Here is a 20,000-nt window from a genome sequence, read left to right as displayed (position 1 = left end):
TACGACCCCATACCTAACTGCAGCATGTATCATGTGATGGTGTGTGCTAATTTGCATACAAGATCTCTTCATTCATGAAATTACAACATGATATTTACTAAAAGTTTTTGGTTATAAGAGATTCTGTGATTGTGTTATTTTACATCTGATAAGTTACACATTTAAAGCTTATATATATATATATATATATATATATATATATATATATATATATATATATATATATATATATATATATATATATATAATACGTTTTTTACACGTTTTGCTAACGATAACTAACCATTAGGGTGTTTCCACTTCGTCATTTAGTTTGTGCACCTCAGACATACACCACAACACCACATAGGATCACTAAAGCAATAATATTTCCAAAAAAAGATTATGAAAACTTTTAGACTAAATTTAAAACCAAAACATTTTGCCTTTTCGTTGTGGGGTTTACGAACATGGCCGACCCAGAACGTTGTCCATTTACCGAGGTTAGGTCTGTGCTGACGTTGCTTGAGGGGGGGGGGGGGGGCTGGGGCGCTCCTGACACCTGTGGCTGACACTTGTGCTTGCATGCGCCTCCCGTGCACCTGCCCGACTCACTCCCGGACTCCCACGGGAAACCCAGACTCTGGAAGGCAGTGCGTGGTGTACCACGGTGTTGATCACCCAGCTCCCAGGAGCAGTTCGTGTCTCATCACCTCGCACGCCTGCGCTCTACTGAAGCCACAACACCAGACGCTCAACCTGGCCAAGTTGGAATTTGGGTGGGGTGCATAGAAAACGGGTGCTCCCCCTCGCATCAGAAAACGGAGTGAAGGGGTCACACATACATAATCAGAGATGAGTGTGATCGTCAAACTTTTTATATATAGTTAAAACATTGCGGAAGATGAAAGCCGGCAAGGCACTGGGTATGGATGGTATTGCAGTGGAATTTATTAAAAAAGGGGGTGACTGTATTGTTGACTGGTTGGTAAGGTTATTTAATGTATGTATGACTCATGGTGAGGTGCCTGAGGATTGGCGGAATGCGTGCATAGTGCCATTGTACAAAGGCAAAGGGGATAAGAGTGAGTGCTCAAATTACAGAGGTATAAGTTTGTTGAGTATTCCTGGTAAATTATATGGGAGGGTATTGATTGAGAGGGTGAAGGCATGTACAGAGCATCAGATTGGGGAAGAGCAGTGTGGTTTCAGAAGTGGTAGAGGATGTGTGGATCAGGTGTTTGCTTTGAAGAATGTATGTGAGAAATACTTAGAAAAGCAAATGGATTTGTATGTAGCATTTATGGATCTGGAGAAGGCATATGATAGAGTTGATAGAGATGCTCTGTGGAAGGTATTAAGAATATATGGTGTGGGAGGCAAGTTGTTAGAAGCAGTGAAAAGTTTTTATCGAGGATGTAAGGCATGTGTACGTGTAGGAAGAGAGGAAAGTGATTGGTTCCCAGTGAATGTTGGTTTGCGGCAGGGGTGTGTGATGTCTCCATGTTTGTTTAATTTGTTTATGGATGGGGTTGTTAGAGAGGTGAATGCAAGAGTTTTGGAGAGAGGGGCGTTCGAGGTGATGACACGTAAGCTGCCCCCGGGAGCTGGCTGATCACGACTAAGTTTGGTAAAGTGTGTGAAAGAAGAAAGCTGAGAGTAAATGTGAATAAGAGCAAAGTTATTAGGTGCAGTAGGGTTGAGGGTCAAGTCAATTGGCAGGTAAGTTTGAAAGGAGAAAAACTGGAGGAAGTGAAGTGTTTTAGATATCTGGGAGTGGATTTGGCAGCGGATGGAACCATGGAAGCGAAAGTGAATCATAGGGTGGGGGAGGGGGCGAAAGTTCTGGGAGCGTTGAAGAATGTGTGGTAGTCGAGAACATTATCTCGGAAAGCAAAAATGGGTATGTTTGAAGGAATAGTGGTTCCAACAATGTTATATGGTTGCGAGGCTTGGGCTATAGATAGAGTTGTGCGGAGGAGGGTGGATGTGCTGGAAATGAGATGTTTTAGGACAATATGTTGTGTGAGGTGGTTTGATCGAGTAAATAATAATAGGGTAAGAGAGATGTGTGGAAATAAAAAGAGTGGTTAAGAGCTGAACATGCAGGAGGATGAAAGGCGTGCAAGGAATAGAGTGAATTGGAATGATGTGGTATGCCGGGGTCGACGTGCTGTCAATGGATTAAACCAGGGCATGTGAAGCGTCTGGGGTAAACCATCGAAAGTTCTGTGGGACCTGGATGTGGAAAGGGAGCTGTGGTTTCGGTGCATTATTACATGACAGCTAGAGACTGGGTGTGAACGAATGTGGCCTTTGTTGTCTTTTCCTAGCGCTACCTCGCGCACATGAGGAGGGAGGGGGTTGTTATTCCATGTGTGGCGAGGTGGCGATGGGAATGAATAAAGACAGACAGTATGAATTATTTACATGTGTATATATGTATATGTCTCTGTGTGTATATATATATATATACGTTGAGATGTATATGTATGTATACTTGCGTGTGTGGACGTGTATGTATATACATGTGTATGTGGGTGGGTTGGGCCATTCTTTCGTCTGTTTGCTTGCGCTACCTCGCTAACGCTGGAGACAGCGACAAAGCAAAATAAATAAAATAGAATATATATATATATATATATATATATATATATATATATATATATATATATATATATATATATCTTTCTTTCTTTTAAACTATTCGCCATTTCCCGCGTTAGCGAGGTAGCGTTAAGAACAGAGGACTGGGCCTTTGTGGAATATCCTCACCTGGCCCCCCTCTGTTCCTTCTTTTGGAAAATTAAAAAAAAACGAGAGGGGAGGATTTCCAGCCTCCCGCTCCCTCCCCTTTTAGTCGCCTTCTACGACACGCAGGGAATACGTGGGATTAAGAATACTTCCCACGTATTCCCTGCGTGTCGTAGAAGGCGACTAAAAGGGGAGGGAGCAGGGGGCTGGAAATCCTCCCCTCCCGTTTTTTTTTTAATTTTCCAAGAGAAGGAACAGAGGGGGGGGGGGGCAGGTGAGGATATTCCACAAAGGCCCAGTCCTCTGTTCTTAACGCTACCTCGCTAACGCGGGAAATGGCGAATAGTTTAAAAGAAAGAAGAAAGTATATATATATATATATATATATATATATATATATATATATATATATATATATATATATATATATATATATATTTTTTTTTTTTTTTTTTTTTTTTTTTTCAAACTATTCGCCATTTCCCGCGTTAGCGAGGTAGCGTTAAGAACAGAGGACTGGGCCATTGAGGGAATATCCTCACCTGGCCCCCTTCTTTATTCCTTCTTTTGGAAAATTAAAAAAAAATTGAGAGGGGAGGATTTCCAGCCCCCCGCTCCCTCCCCTTTTAGTCGCCTTCTACGACACGCAGGGAATACGTAGGAAGTATTCTTTCTCCCCTATCCCCAGGGATATATATATATATATATATATATATATATATATATATATATATATATATATATATATATATATATATATATATATTGAATCGTATTACATGTGGTTGATGATGACACATTACCCGGATGTGTGTCCTGTGTGGGCGTTGCCTGTGTGATATTAGTCTTGGTTTGTTTTGTGGTGCTACGACCCCTGACCATGACGGTACGACCCTTGACCATGACGGTACGACCTTGACCACGACGGTACGACCCTTGACCATGACGGTACGACCCCTGACCATGACGGTACGACCCCTGACCATGACGGTACGACCCTTGACCATGACGGTACGACCCCTGACCATGACGGTACGACCCTTGACCACGACCGTACGACCCTTGACCATAACGGTACGACCCCTGACCATGACGGTACGACCCCTGACCATAACGGTACGACCCCTGACCATGACGGTACGACCCTTGACCATGACGGTACGCCCCTTGACCATGACGGTACGACCCTTGACCACGACGGTACGACCCTTGACCATAACGGTACGACCCCTGACCATGACGGTACGACCCTTGACCATGACGGTACGACCCTTGACCATGACGGTACGACCCCTGACCATGACGGTACGACCCTTGACCATGACGGTACGACCCTTGACCATGACGGTACGACCCTTGACCATGACGGTACGACCCTTGACCACGACGGTACGACCCTTGACCACGACGGTACGACCCTTGACCATAACGGTACGACCCTTGACCATGACGGTACGACCCTTGACCACGACGGTACGACCCTTGACCATGACTGTACGACCCTTGACCATGACGGAACGACTCTTGACCATGACGGTACGACCCTTGACCATGACGGTACGACCTTGACCATGACGGTACGACCCTTGACCACGACGGTACGACCCTTGACCATAACGGTACGACCCCTGACCATGACGGTACGACCCTTGACCATGACGGTACGACCCTTGACCATGACGGTACGACCCCTGACCATGACGGTACGACCCTTGACCATGACGGTACGACCCTTGACCATGACGGTACGACCCTTGACCACGACGGTACGACCCTTGACCACGACGGTACGACCCTTGACCATAACGGTACGACCCTTGACCATGACGGTACGACCCTTGACCACGACGGTACGACCCTTGACCATGACTGTACGACCCTTGACCATGACGGAACGACTCTTGACCATGACGGTACGACCCTTGACCATGACGGTACGACCTTGACCATGACGGTACGACCCTTGACCACGACGGTACGACCATTGACTACGACGGTACGACCCTTGACCATGACGTTACGACCCCTGACCATGACGGTACTACCCTTGACCATGACGGTACGACCCCTGACCATGACGGTACGACCCTTGACCACGACGGTACGACCCTTGACCACGACGGTACGACCCTTGACCATAACGGTACGACCCTTGACCATGACGGTACGACCCTTGACCATGACGGTACGACCCTTGACCATGACGGAACGACCCTTGACCATGACGGTACGACCCTTGACCATGACGGTACGACCTTGACCATGACGGTACGACCCTTGGCCACGACGGGACGACCCTTGACCACGACGGTACGACCCTTGACCATGACTTTGCGACCCTTGACCACGACGGTACGACCCTTGACCACGACGGTACGACCCTTGACCACGACGGTACGACCCTTGACCATGACGGTACGACCTTGACCATGACGGTACGACCCTTGACCTCGACGGTACGACCCTTGACCAAGACGGTACGACCCTTGACCATGACTTTGCGACCCTTGACCACGACGGTACGACCCTTGACCATGACGGTACGACCCTTGACCACGACGGTACGACCCTTGACCATGACTGTACGACCCTTGACCATGACGGAACGACCCTTGACCATGACGGTACGATCCTTGACCACGACTCTACGACCCTTGACCATGACGGTACGACCCTTGACCACGACGGTACGACCCTTGACCACGACGCTACGACCCTTGACCACGACGGTACGACCCTTGACCACGATAAAGTAAGAGGTTGGTGGGGTAAGATAAAGTAAGAGGTTGGTGGGGTAAGATAAAGTAAGAGGTTGGTGGGGTAAGATAAAGTAAGAGGTTGGTGGGGTAAGATAAAGTAAGAGGTTGGTGGGGTAAGATAAAGTAAGAGGTTGGTGGGGTAAGATAAAGTAAGAGGTTGGTGGGGTAAGATAAAGTAAGAGGTTGGTGGGGTAAGATAAAGTAAGAGGTTGGTGGGGGTAAGATAAAGTAAGAGGTTGGTGGGGTAAGAAAAAGTAAGGGTTTGGGTGGGGTGTAAATTTAAAGGTTGGGGGGGGTTAAGATAAAGAAAAGAGGTTGGTGGGGAAAGGGATAAAGTAAGAGGTTGGTGGGGTAAGATAAAGTAGAGGTTGGTTTGGGTAAGTTTAAGTAAGGGTTGTGGGTAGATAAAGTAAGAGGTTGGTGGGGTAAGTAAAGTACGGGGTTTGGGTTTGGGGGTTGAGAGGGGTAAGATAAAGTAAGAGGTTTTGGGTTGGGTAAGATAAATTTAAGAGGTTTGAGGTAGAAAAAGTAAGAGGTTGGGGGGGGAAAGATAAAGAAAAGAGGTTGGTGGGGAAAGGGTAAAGTAAGAGGTTGGTGGGGTAAGTTTAAATTTGAGGTTTGGTGGGGGTAGATTGGGAATAGGATGAAACGAAGGAGGATGGTAAGAAATTTGGTTGGATGTGGACAATTGTGGTTGGAAGGGGTTTGTGGGAAATTAAGTAAAGGGGGGTAAAGGATTTTAGTTATATTTGTGGTTAAATAAAGTAAATTTGGGGTAAGATAAAATTAATTTTACTTATAAGTGATATCAGACCATTCTGTGGTTAAAGAACTACTTACAATTATCAAAGTTTTGGATAATTATCATTAGCATTACCTGTAGTAATTACCACTTGACCCTCTCATTTCTAAGTGAACTTTGGGATGGCTTCTGTGGGATTGCTTTTCCCATCTTGGGATCATCATAGTACCTGGACGCTAAACGCTTCCCATTTTCTTTTCAAAGAAGATGGGGGACGCATTAGTGACTTGTATAGAATGAGGATTAGGTTCTTGCCCTTAAATTTGAAGGCCTTATTTACCTATACATCTTACATCATCATTTTTCTGTTCTTGACCGTAGGTCGCCTGTGAGTGTTACACTTCAATCTTTTTCCTTCATCACGTTTTCTAGCTGAACAGATTTAGATTTCATCATGAAACTTACATTTTCGCTTTTGATTACCGACTGTAAATATTTGCTCCTCATAATGAAAGGACTATTCGATTACAAGTAATGGAATACCCTTTTCGCCTCACATCCATTGAGCAATAGGGTCTACACTGGTCCAATTCCATCAGGCTCACATTACTAGCAGTTAGCGTTTCACTGAACAGTACTAAAGAAATGTTGTTGTATGTGAACACGAATATAGTGCATATGAACGCGCACTTTCATGGAACAAATAATACCCTCCGACAGCCAGGGTTCGAACCCAGGACCTTTTGCGTGGTTAGTTGGGAACGCTAACCACTCGCCAATCATCGCCCCAAACAGTCACTTCCTTATTAGAGGCAATCACAGCCGAGCGACTAGCGTTCCCGACCACCACGCCAAAGGTCCTGGGTTCGAACCCTCACTGCTGGAGGGCGATTTGTGTCCTATGAAAGTGCGCATTGATGTACACTACACTCGCGTGTGTGTGTGTGTGTATGTATGTATGTATGTGTGTGTATGTGTGTATGTATGTATATGTATGTGTGTGGGTGTGTGTATGTATATGTGTGTGTGTGGGTGTGTGTATTTATGTCTCTGTGTGTATGTATGTGTGTGTGTATGTATGCGTATTGTATGTGTGTGTTTGTATGTTTGTTTGTGTGTGTGTATGTAAGTGTGTGTGTATGTGTGTTGTGTATGTTGGTGTTTGTGTTGTGTTTTATTGTTGTGTTTGTGTTTTATGATGTATGTATGTATGTTGTATTTTATGTTTAGTGTGTTTTGTTTTTTGTTTTGTTATGGGATGTATGTATGTTATTTTATGTTTTTGTATGTGTGTGTGTGTGTGTATGTGTGTGTGTATGTTGTATGTGTGGTTGTGGTTTGTGTATGTATGTATGTATGTATGTATGTAAAGTATGTGTGTGTGTATGTGTGTGTATGTATGTTTGTATGTTATGTATTGTGTTTTTGGGTGTGTGTGTGTATGTGGTGTTGTGTGTTGGGTGTGTTGTATGTTGTTTCTGTGTGTGGTATGTGTGTGTGTATGTCATCCGTTTTGTTATATGGTTTGTAAAGTATGTTTTGATGTGTGTAGTGAGTGTTAAGTTGTGTGTGTGTTGTGTGTAGTGTGTATGTATGTATGTGTGATGTGGGGGTGTTGTGTGTGTGTGTGTGCTGTGTGTGTGTGTGTGTTGTATGTATGTATTTTTAAGGTGTATGTATGTATGTATGTTATGTGTATGTGTGGTGTGATGTTTTAAAATTTTTGTTGTATGTATGTAGTTTTTGTTGTGGTGTGTATGATGTTTATGTATTTTTGTTTGTGTGTGTGTGTATGTATGTGTGTGTGTGTGTGGGGTGTATGTGTGTGTTTGTGGGTGTGGTGTTAAATTTTGTGTTTTGAGTGTGTGTGTGTGTGTATGTTGGGATGTGTGTATGTTTGTATGTATGTATGTGTATGTGTGTGGGGTGTGTGTGTGTGTGTATGTGTGTATGTATTTTGAATGTTTTTGGATTTATGTATGGTATGTATGTTTGTGGGATGGGGTGTGTGTATGTGTGGTGTGTTTGTATTGTATGTAAAGTTGTATTTTTTTTTGTTGTTTTTTGTTGTGTGTTTTTGTGTTTTTTAAAAATTTTTTTTTTTGTTTTTGTGTGTGTGTGTGTTTTGTGTGTGTGTGTGTTTTGTATGTATGTATGTATGTATGTATTTTGTGTATAGTGTGTGTGGGGTGTGTGTGTGTGTGTGTGGGGTGTGGTGTGTGTGTGTGTGTACGTTGTGTGTGTGTGGTGTGTGTGTTGTGTGTTGTTGTGTGTTGTGTGTGTTTTTTGTGTTTTGTGTGTGTGTGTGTGTGTGTGTGTGTTTTGAGGGGGGGGTTGGGGTGTTTTAATTTTTTGTGGTGTGTTGTGTGTGTTGTTTGGTTTTTATTTTTGTGTTTGTGGTGTGTGTGTGTTGGTTTTTTGTGTGTGTTTGTAGTATGTGTTTGGGTTTTTTTGGGGTGTGTGTGGGTTTTTTGTGGTTTGGGGTTTTTGGGTATTGTTTGGGTGTGTGGTTTTATGTTTTTTGGGGGTTTGGGGTGGGTGTGTTGTGTGTGTGAGTTTTTGGTGTGTGTGTGTGTTGTTGGGTGTGTTTTGGGGTGTGTGTGTGTGGGGTTGGGGGGTGTATTTTTGTGTGTTTGTTTGTGTGTGTATTTTATGGTTGTTTGTTTGTGTGTTGTAAGGGGGGGTTTTGTGTGTGTGTTTTATGTATGTTGTATGTAATTTTTTTGGGGTTTTTTGTAATGTATGTTTGTGTTTTTGTTTTTTGTGTGTGTTGTGTGTGTGTGTGTGTGTTTGTTTTTGTGTGTGTGTGTGTGGGTGTTGTGTGTGTGTGTGTGGTGTGTTTTTAAAGTATATGTGTGTATGTAGGTGTGTGTGTTGTGTTGGTATGTATGTATTGGTGTATGTTTGTGGTGGTGGGTTGGGTGTGTTTTGTGGGTGTGTGTGTGTGTATGTATGTATGTATGTGTGTGGTTTGTATGTATGTTGTGTGGTGGGGGTGTTTGTGTGTATGGTTTTTGTGTGTTGTGTGTGTGTGGTGTGTGTGTGGTGGTGTGGTTAGGGCCCTCATCCTCCCTTCATCCGTAGGTGGTGGGAAGGAGGGTGGGGGGGGTTCGGGGGTTTAGGTGGAGTATCGTCTCGTCCACCCGGCTCACCCCGGCCCTCGTGCGCGCCTTACCACCCTCCCTGGCTGCTTTTGTCACCAGTCCTCCCCCCAGGTGAGTCAGTCTCTGGTCACCATCTCCTGCCCCCCAGGTGAGTTCACGTCTCTGAGTCACCCCTGTCCTGCCCCCCCAGGTGAGTCACGTTTTTGAGTCCACTGCCTGCCCCCCAGGGGAGTCACGTCTTGAGTCGCCCCAAAACCCTGCCCCAAATTTAGTAGTCTCCTGAGTCGCACTCTCCCCGCCCCCCGGGGAGTCACGTCTCTGAGTCGCCCTGTCCTGCCCCCAGGTGAGTCACGTCTCATGAGTCACCACTGTCCTCCCCCCAGGTGAGTCACGTCTCATGAGTCACCACTGTCCTGCCCCCAGGTGAGTCACGTCTCATGAGTCACCACTGTCCTGCCCCCCAGGTGAGTCACGTCTCATGAGTCACCCTGTCCCCTCCCCCCAGGTGAGTCAACGTCTCATGAGTCACCACTGTCCTGCCCCCAGGTGAGTCACGTCTCATGAGTCACCACTGTCCTGCCCCCAGGTGAGTCACGTTCTCATGAGTCACCACTGGTCCTCCCCCCAGGTGCGATCACGTCTCATGAGTCACCACTGTCCTGCCCCCAGGTGAGTCACGTCTCATGAGTCACCACTGTCCTGCCCCAGGTGAGTCACGTCTCATGAGTCACCACTGTCCTCCCCCCCAGGTGAGTCACGTCTCATGAGTCACCACTGTCCTGCCCCCCAGGTGAGTCACGTCTCATGAGTCACCACTCTCCTCCCCCCAGGTGAGTCACGTCTCATGAGTCACCACTGTCCTCCCCCCAGGTGAGTCACGTCTCATGAGTCACCACTGTCCTCCCCCCAGGTGAGTCACGTCTCATGAGTCACCACTGTCCTCCCCCAGGTGAGTCACTTATCGTGAGTCGCCACTGTCCTGCCCCCCAGGTTAGTCACGTCTCATGAGTCACCACTGTCCTCCCCAGGTGAGTCACGTCTCATGAGTCACCACTGTCCTCCCCCCAGGTGAGTCACGTCTCATGAGTCACCACTGTCCTGCCCCCCAGGTGAGTCACGTCTCATGAGTCACCACTGTCCTTCCCCCCAGGTGAGTCACGTCTCATGAGTCGCCACTATCCTGCCCCCCAGGTGAGTCACGTCTCATGAGTCGCCACTGTCCTCCCCCCAGGTGAGTCACGTCTCATGAGTCACCACTGTCCTGCCCCCCAGGTGAGTCACGTCTCATGAGTCGCCACCATCTTGCCCCCAGGTGAGTCACGTATCATGAGTCGCCACTATCCTGCTCCCAGGTGAGTCACGTCTCATGAGTCGCCACTATCCTGCCCCCCAGGTGAGTCACGTATCATGAGTCGCCACTATCCTGCCCCCAGGTGAGTCACGTATCGTGAGTCCTCACTTATCCTGCCCCCAGGTGAGTCACGTCTCATGAGTCGCCACTATCCTGCCCCCCAGGTGAGTCACGTATCATGAGTCGCCACTATCCTGCCCCCAGGTGAGTTACGTATCATGAGTCGCCACTGTCCTGCCCCCAGGTGAGTCACGTCTCATGAGTCGCCACTATCCTTCCCCAGGTGAGTCACGTCTCCTGAATCGCCACATATCCTGCCCCAGGTGAGTCACGTATCATGAGTCGCCACTATCCTGCCCCCAGGTGAGTCACGTATCATGAGTCGCCACTATCCTGCCCCCCAGGTGAGTCACGTATCATAAGTCGCCACTATCCTGCCCCCAGGTGAGTCACGTATCATGAGTCGCCACTATCCTGCCCCCAGGTGAGTCACGTATCATGAGTCGCCACTATCCTGCCCCCCAGGTGAGTCACGTATCATGAGTCGCCACTATCCTGCCCCCAGGTGAGTCACGTATCATGAGTCGCCACTATCCTGCCCCAGGTGAGTCACGTATCATAAGTCGCCACTATCCTGCCCCCAGGTGAGTCACGTATCATAAGTCGCCACTATCCTGCCCCAGGTGAGTCACGTATCATGAGTCGCCACTATCCTGCCCCCAGGTGAGTCACGTATCATGAGTCGCCACTATCCTGCCCCCAGGTGAGTCACGTATCATGAGTCGCCACTATCCTGCCCCCCAGGTGAGTCACGTATCATGAGTCGCCACTATCCTGCCCCCAGGTGAGTCACGTATCATGAGTCGCCACTATCCTGCCCCCAGGTGAGTCACGTATCATAAGTCGCCACTATCCTGCCCCCAGTTGAGTCACGTATCATGAGTCGCCACTGTCCTGCCCCATAGGTAGGTGAGTCACGTATAATGAGTCGCCACTGTCCTGCCCCCAGGTGAGTCACGTATATTGAGTCGCCACCATCTTGCCCCCAGGTGAGTCACGTCTCATGAGTCGCCACTGTCCTGCCCCCCAGGTGAGTCATGTATAATGAGTCGCCACTATCTTGCCCCCCAGGTGAGTCACGTCTCATGAGTCGCCACAATCATGACCCCAGGTGAGTCACATCTCATGAGTCGCCACTCCTGCGTCCCAGGTGAGTCACGTCTCATTAGTCGCCATTATCCTGCCCCCACAGATGAGTCACGTCTCATGAGTCGCCACTATCCTGCCCCCAAGGTAAGTCACGTATCGTGAGTCGCCACTGTCCTGCCCCCCAGGTGAGTCACGTATCGTGAGTCGCCACTTATCCTGCCCCCAGGTGAGTCACGTATCGTAGTCGCCACTTAACCTGCCCCCAGGTGAGTCACGTATCGTGAGTCGCCACTATCCTGCCCCCAGGTGAGTCACGTATCGTAGTCGCCACTTAACCTGCCCCCAGGTGAGTCACGTATCGTGAGTCGCCACTGTCCTGCCCCCCAGGTGAGTCACGTATCGTGAGTCGCCACTTATCCTGCCCCCAGGTGAGTCACGTATCGTAGTCGCCACTTAACCTGCCCCCAGGTGAGTCACGTATCGTGAGTCGCCACTATCCTGCCCCCAGGTGAGTCACGTATCGTAGTCGCCACTTAACCTGCCCCCAGGTGAGTCACGTATCGTGAGTCGCCACTTATCCTGCCCCCAGGTGAGTCACGTATCGTAGTCGCCACTTAACCTTCCCCCAGGTGAGTCACGTATCGTGAGTCGCCACTTATCCTGCCCCCAGGTGAGTCACGTATCGTAGTCGCCACTTAACCTTCCCCCAGGTGAGTCACGTATCGTGAGTCGCCACTTATCCTGCCTCCGTCCACTGGTATTCTAGTTATATGTTTCCTCATTGTCTCTCATAACCTCTCATACCCTCTCATAACCTCTCATACCCTCTCATAACCTCTCATACCCTCTCATAACCTCTCATAACCTCTCATACCCTCTCATAACCTCTCATACCCTCTCATAACTTCTCATAACCTCTCATACCCTCTCATAACCTCTCATACCCTCTCATAACCTCTCATACCCTCTCATAACCTCTCATACCCTCTCATAACCTCTCATAACCTCTCATACCCTCTCATACCCTCTCATAACCTCTCATAACCTCTCATACCCTCTCATAACCTCTCATACCCTCTCATAACTTCTCATAACCTCTCATACCCTCTCATAACCTCTCATACCCTCTCATAACCTCTCATACCCTCTCATAACCTCTCATACCCTCTCATACCCTCTCATAACCTCTCATACCGTCTCATAACCTCTCATACCCTCTCATAACCTCTCATACCCTCTCATAACTTCTCATAACCTCTCATACCCTCTCATAACCTCTCATAACCTCTTATAACCTCTCATAACCTCTTATAACCTCTTATAACCTCTCATAACCTCTCATAACCTCTCATAACCTCTCATACCCTCTCATAACCTCTTATAACCTCTCATAACCTCTCATAACCTCTCATACCCTCTCATAACCTCTCATACCCTCGCATAACCTCTCATACCCTCTCATACCCTCTCATAACCTCTCATACCCTCTCATAACCTCTCATACCCTCTCATAACCTCTCATAACCTCTCATACCCTCTCATACCCTCTCATAACCTCTCATAACCTCTCATAACCTCTCATAACCTCTCATACCCTCTCATAACCTCTCATAACCTCTCATACCCTCTCATAACCTCTCATACCCTCTCATAACCTCTCATACCTCTCATAACCTCTCATACCCTCTCATAACCTCTCATAACCTCTCATACCCTCTCATAACCTCTCATAACCTCTCATACCCTCTCATAACCTCTCCTACAATTCATAATAGGCTTGGTAATAATACTGTTATGTCTTCCTCCTGCACAGGTTGTGGTGGTTGTGGGCAGTCGTGGGTCTGTGCACAACCCCAGTGGTTGTGATGGCCAAGTGGGCGTGGTCCTGTGGGCGTGATGTGGTCACCAGTTGTTGGACAGCCAGGGTTGTGACGTCCTCATTTGTTGTGGTTGTATGCTTCTGTATGGCCATATTGTGGCTGGTAGGTACTCGATTAATCTGTTGGTTGATCTGTTGATTAATATCTGGCTGGTAGGCCTTCGATTAATCTGTTGGTTGATCTGTTGATTGATTAATATCTTTTTTCCATCACAGTGTGTTGCTGTTGTGGAAGTGTCCATATTTCCCCTACTCAGCAATTCATTTTGAATGTAGACCACATTGAGAGAGTATGATTTTGATTTAGATTTAGTTTAGTTATTATACTAATATATATATATATATATATATATATATATATATATATATATATATATATATATATATATATATATATATATATATATATATTCTACCAGTGTCATGTTTGGTAGGATAATTATGCTTCATTATCTCAAAGATATATTTCACATTATGACCAAATGTGACATTGGACTATATTAACGTTCATTAATTGTTCTCATTAATTATTCCAATATTTGTTCTATGTGGAAATTGTACTCGTCTGTGTTTTATTATCTACTGAGCTGAATCAAATGTGCCTAAAACCTTTAAAAAGGAACTGTATTTATTTTGTAACATTTAAGGATCTTGTGCTCCGGCTAGAGTTGACAAAATACCCTGGAAATGTTTTAAAAATCCCCCATGAATGTTGACCATCCTCCCTCACCTGTGAGATGAGGTAATTCCACTTGTATCCACTACACTATCTCCCTTATCTTGTTAATGATAGTAAGTTTTGTGCACCACACTGTCTCCCTTATCTTGTTAATGATAGTAAGTTTTGTGCACCACACTATCTCCCTTATCTTGTTAATGATAGTAAGTTTTGTGCACCACACTATCTCCCTTATCTTGTTAATGATAGTAAGTTTTGTGCACCACACTATCTCCCTTATCTTGTTAATGATAGTAAGTTTTGTGCACCACACTATCTCCCTTATCTTATCTTGTCAATGATAGTAAGTTTTGTGCACCACACTATCTCCCTTATCTTATCTTGTTAATGATAGTAAGTTTTGTGCACCACACTATCTCCCTTATCTTGTTAATGATAGTAAGTTTTGTGCACCACACTATCTCCCTTATCTTGTTAATGATAGTAAGTTTTGTGCACCACACTATCTCCCTTATCTTATCTTGTTAATGATAGTAAGTTTTGTGCACCACACTATCTCCCTTATCTTGTTAATGATAGTAAGTTTTGTGCACCACACTATCTCCCTTATCTTGTTAATGATAGTAAGTTTTGTGCACCACACTATCTCCCTTATCTTATCTTGTCAATGATAGTAAGTTTTGTGCACCACACTATCTCCCTTATCTTATCTTGTCAATGATAGTAAGTTTTGTGCACCACACTATCTCCCTTATCTTATATTGTCAATGATAGTAAGTTTTGTGCGCCACACTGTCTCCCTTATCTTGTCTTATCAATGATAGTAAGTTTTGTGCACCACACTATCTCCCTTATCTTATCTTGTCAATGATAGTAAGTCCAGGGCGTCTCTTACCTGCAGGTTAGGCCGGATGAACCGGTTTTCCCAGAGGGGTCAGAGCCCAGCGCTGCGCACGAGAACATGACCTTATCTCTGCTCAGCTTGCCTCTCCAGCCTTCCCAGAAAGATGCTGAGGTACGGCTCCATGTTCAAGTATAGATGACACAAAAGGTATTGATCACATATCATTATAAAGTCTTCAGGTTTATGAAGACTCTCAGAAACTACACTTCAACACATTGATGATCACCACCAATTTCGATCCCTTGTTTCCAATCACATCTTTTTTGTTTTACTAAACATTCTTGAAGCTTATTCTAATCTACTTACTCTCTGGAAAAAAATATAAGTAAAATTACATCTTTTTCCTCAGTTTTTTGTCTTATATTTTTTAAGTTTTGCTCGTATCATAGAAAAGTATGTGAGGGGATAATGCTGGGTGTAATATTGCAGAGTAAGTTTATCGTGTCCCTGAATAAGCTGGACACATCACAGAAATCAGATAAGCTTTTGTTATTGTGTATATGTTAATGGTAAGCCATGTACTACATCATATGTTATCAAGGATAGATCATTAAAAAATGGTATAAGTTTAACTTTGAGAATATATCTTGTAACCAGGTCATTATTAATCATTAATCACTGCTGACTTTGAATGGCTTGTTTGGTGAGTAGTTTAACCAAGCTTGAAGTAATGGTTTACTTATTAGTGGCCGACTTTTGTGTGTGTGTATAGACCAAATACTCTCCAAAGGACTTGAAAATCAGCGAACCTTGAGACTCTGCAATTAGAAGGTTGCATTATATGGTGTCGACCAGTCGTTTCCTCATACTGTGTGGCGGGAAACTTGATACACAGACAGGACACATAAAGGCTCATCACTGGGTTTTCTGTGTTAGTGAAATAAGAAAAAGTTGATACAGAACAGAAAATATATTTCCCCCACATCATCTTCACATTTATGACATTGCCATCATTCTAAAATTTTTACGATGATATCCCTGGAGATAGGGGTATTCCCTGCGTGTCGTAGAAGGCGACTAAAAGGGAAGGGAGCGGGGGGTCCCCTCATTTTTTTTTTTTTTTTCCAAAAGAAGGAACAGAGAAGGGGCCAGGTGAGGATATTCCCTCAAAGGCCCAGTCCTCTGTTCTTAATGCCACCTCGCTAATGCGGGAGATGGCGAATAGTATGAAAGAAAAAGAAAGAATCTATATAATATTACATTACTCTCAAATTTCTCCTTTCACACACTTTTCCAAACTCAGTCTCCAACTTCAGCAGTTTCTCACATGAATCAGCCACCAGAGCTGTATCATCAGCGAACAACAACTGACTCACTTCCCAAGCTCTCTCATCCACAACAGATTGCATACTGCCCCTCTTTCCAAAACTCTTGCATTCACCTCCCTAACAACCCCATCCATAAACAAATTAAACAACCATGGAGACATCACGCACCCCTGCCGCAAACCGACATTCACTGGGAACCAGTCACTTTCCTCTCTTCCTACTCGTACACATGCCTTCCTTCCTTGGTAAAAACTTTTCACTGGTTCTAGCAACTTACCTCCCACGCCATATACTCAGTGCCTTCCACAAAGCATCTTTATCAACACTATCATATACCTTCGCCAGATCCATAAATGCTACGGACAAATCCATCTGTTTTTCTAAGTATTTTTCACATACATTCTTCAAAGCAAACAACTGATGCACACTTCCTCTACCACTTCTGAAACCACATTGTTTTTTTTTTTTTTTTTACCAAGTATACAGCACTGGTGGCTGATTCGATCGAGAAACTGCAGAAGTTGGTGACTGAGTTTGGAAAATTGTGTGAGAGGAGAAAGTTGAGATTAAATGTGAATAAGAGCAAGGTTATTAGGTACAGTAGGGTTAAGGGACAAGTCAGTTGGGAGGTAAGTTTGAATGGAGAAAAACTGGAGGTGAGTCATAGGGTGGGGGAGGGGACAAAGGATCTGGGAGCCTTGAAGAATGTGTGGAAGTCGAGAACATTATCTCGGAAAGCAAAAATGGGTATGTTTGAAGGAATAGTGGTTCCAACAATGTTGTATGGTTGCGAGGCGTGGGCTATAGATAGAGTTGTGCGCAGGAGGATGGATGTGCTGGAAATGAGATGTTTGAGGACAATGTGTGGTGTGAGGTGGTTTGATCGAGTAAGTAACGTAAGGGTAAGAGAGATGTGTGGAAATAAAAAGAGCGTGGATGAGAGAGCAGAAGAGGATGTTTTGAAATGGTTCGGGCACATGGAGAGAATGAGTGAGGAAAGATTGACCAAGAGAATATATGTGTCGGAGGTGGAGGGAACGAGAAGAGGGAGACCAAATTGGAGGTGGAAAGATGGAGTGAAAAAGATTTTGTGTGATCGGGGCCTGAACATGCAGGAGGGTGAAAGGAGGGCAAGGAATAGAGTGAATTGGAGCGATGTGGTATACCGGGGTTGACGTGCTGTCAGTGGATTGAATCAAGGCATGTGAAGCGTCTGGGGTAAACCATGGAAAGCTGTGTAGGTATGTATATTTGCGTGTGTGGACGTATGTATATACATGTGTATGGGGGTGGGTTGGGCCATTTCTTTCGTCTGTTTCCTTGCGCTACCTCGCAAACGCGGGAGACAGCGACAAAGCAAAAAATATATATATATATATATATATATATATATATATATATATATATATATATTATACTTTGTCGCTGTCTCCCGCGTTAGCGAGGTAGCGCAAGGAAACAGACGAAAGAATGGCCCAACCCACCCACGTACACATTTATGTACATACACGTCCACACGCGCACATATACATACCTGTACATTTCAACGTAAACATATATATACACACACAGACATGTACATATATACCCGTGTACATAATTCATACTGTCTGCCCTTATTCATTTCCGTCGCCACCCCGCCACACATGAAATAACAACCCCCTCCCCCCGCATGTGCGCGATGTAGCGCTAGGAAAAGACAACAAAAGCCACATTTGTTCACACTCAGTTTCTAGCTGTCATGTATAATGCACCGAAACCACAGCTCCCTTTCCACATCCAGGCCCCGCAAAACTTTCCATGGTTTACCCCAGACCCTTCATATGCCCTGGTTCAATCCGGATACTGACAGCACGTCGACCCCGGTATACCACATCGTTCCAGTTCACTCTATTCCTTGCACGCCTTTCACCCTTCTGCATGTTCAGGCCCCGATCACTCAAAATCTTTTTCACTCCATCTTTCCACCTCCACTTTGGTCTCCCACTTCTCCTCGTTCCCTCCGCCTCTGACACATATATCCTCTTGGCCAATCTTTCCTCACTCATTCTCTCGATGTGACCAAACCATTTCAAAACGCCCTCTTCTGCTCTCTCAACCACACTCTTTTTACTACCACACATCTCTCTTACCCTTTCATTACTTACTCGATCAAACCACCTCACACCACATATTGTCCTTAAACATCTCATTTCCAGCACATCCACCCTCCTCCGCACAACTCTATCTATAGCCCACGCCTCGCAACCATATAACATTGTTGGAACCACTATTCCTTCAAACATGCCCATTTTTGCGTTCCAAGATAACGTTCTCGACTTCAACACATTTTTTAACGCTCCCAGAACACATGCCTTACATCCTCGATAAAAGCTTTTCACTGCTTGTAACAACTTGCCTCCCACACCATATATTCTTGATACCTCCCACAGAGCATCTCTATCAACTCTATCATATTCCTTCTCCAGATCCATAAATGCTACATACAAATCCATTTGCTTTTCTAAGTATTTCTCATGTACATTCTTCAAAGCAAACACCTGATCCACACATCCTCTACCACTTCTGAAACCACACTGCTCTTCCCCAATCTGATGCTCTGTACATGCCTTCACCCTCTCAATCAATACCCTCCCATATAATTTCCCAGGAATACTCAACAAACGTATACCTCTGTAATTTGAGCACTCACTTTTATCCCCTTTGCCTTTGTACGATGGCACTATTCAAGCATTCCTCCAATCCTCAGGTACCTCACCATGAGTCATACATACATTAGATAACCTTAGTCAACAATACAGTCACCCCCTCTTTTGATAAATTCCACTGCAATAACATCCAAAGCCGTTGCCTTGCCGGCTTTCATCTTCCGCAAAGCTTTTACTACCTCTTCTCTGTTTACCAAATCATTCTCCCTAACCCTATCACTTTGCACACCACCTCGACCAATATATATATATATATATATATATATATATATATATATATATATATATATATATATATATATATATATATATTCTTTTCTTTCTTTCATACTATTCGCCATTTCCCGCGATAGCGAGGTAGCGTTAAGAACAGAGGACTGGGCCTTTAAGGAATATCCTCACCTGGCCCCCTTCTCTGTTCCTTCTTTTGAAAAAAAAAATACATATTTCCTCTTCATTATGCCTTAACCTGTAATGTATCATATAATGATGCTTTACATGTGATCAATATACGACATTTCATCTGCAATTCTGGTTCAGATACATGGTATGATGTGGGCATCACATGATATCCGTACAACACCTGTGTGTACTGTGTAAATAATGTACAATTTGTGCCATAAACATCACTTTTGAGCTGTGTCATCATTCATGTTTGTGTACATGTACCACACTGACGATTATGTAACATGGTCTTACATGAGTTCATCTTGTGTTTGTGCCT

At 45.1% G+C, this 20,000-nt stretch overlaps 1 protein-coding gene across 1 annotated transcript in view; it reads left to right on the top strand.

Moving 5' to 3' along the window:
* The first annotated feature begins 10,069 nt into the window (after nt 1–10,069).
* The window catches only part of LOC139748349 (uncharacterized), an 84,696-nt gene continuing 74,765 nt past the window's right edge, over nt 10,070–20,000 (top strand). The window contains exons 1-3 of the mRNA XM_071661423.1: nt 10,070–10,087; nt 13,652–13,820; nt 15,298–15,411. Coding sequence (XP_071517524.1) covers nt 13,704–13,820; nt 15,298–15,411 — 231 coding nt within the window. The 5' untranslated portion in view covers nt 10,070–10,087; nt 13,652–13,703. The remainder of the gene's footprint in view (nt 10,088–13,651; nt 13,821–15,297; nt 15,412–20,000) is intronic.

The sequence above is a fragment of the Panulirus ornatus genome, chromosome 73 (assembly GCF_036320965.1).
Source record: "Panulirus ornatus isolate Po-2019 chromosome 73, ASM3632096v1, whole genome shotgun sequence".
In the NCBI taxonomy this organism is placed as follows: Eukaryota; Metazoa; Arthropoda; class Malacostraca; order Decapoda; family Palinuridae; genus Panulirus; species Panulirus ornatus.
This window is presented reverse-complemented; position numbering and strand designations above follow the sequence as displayed.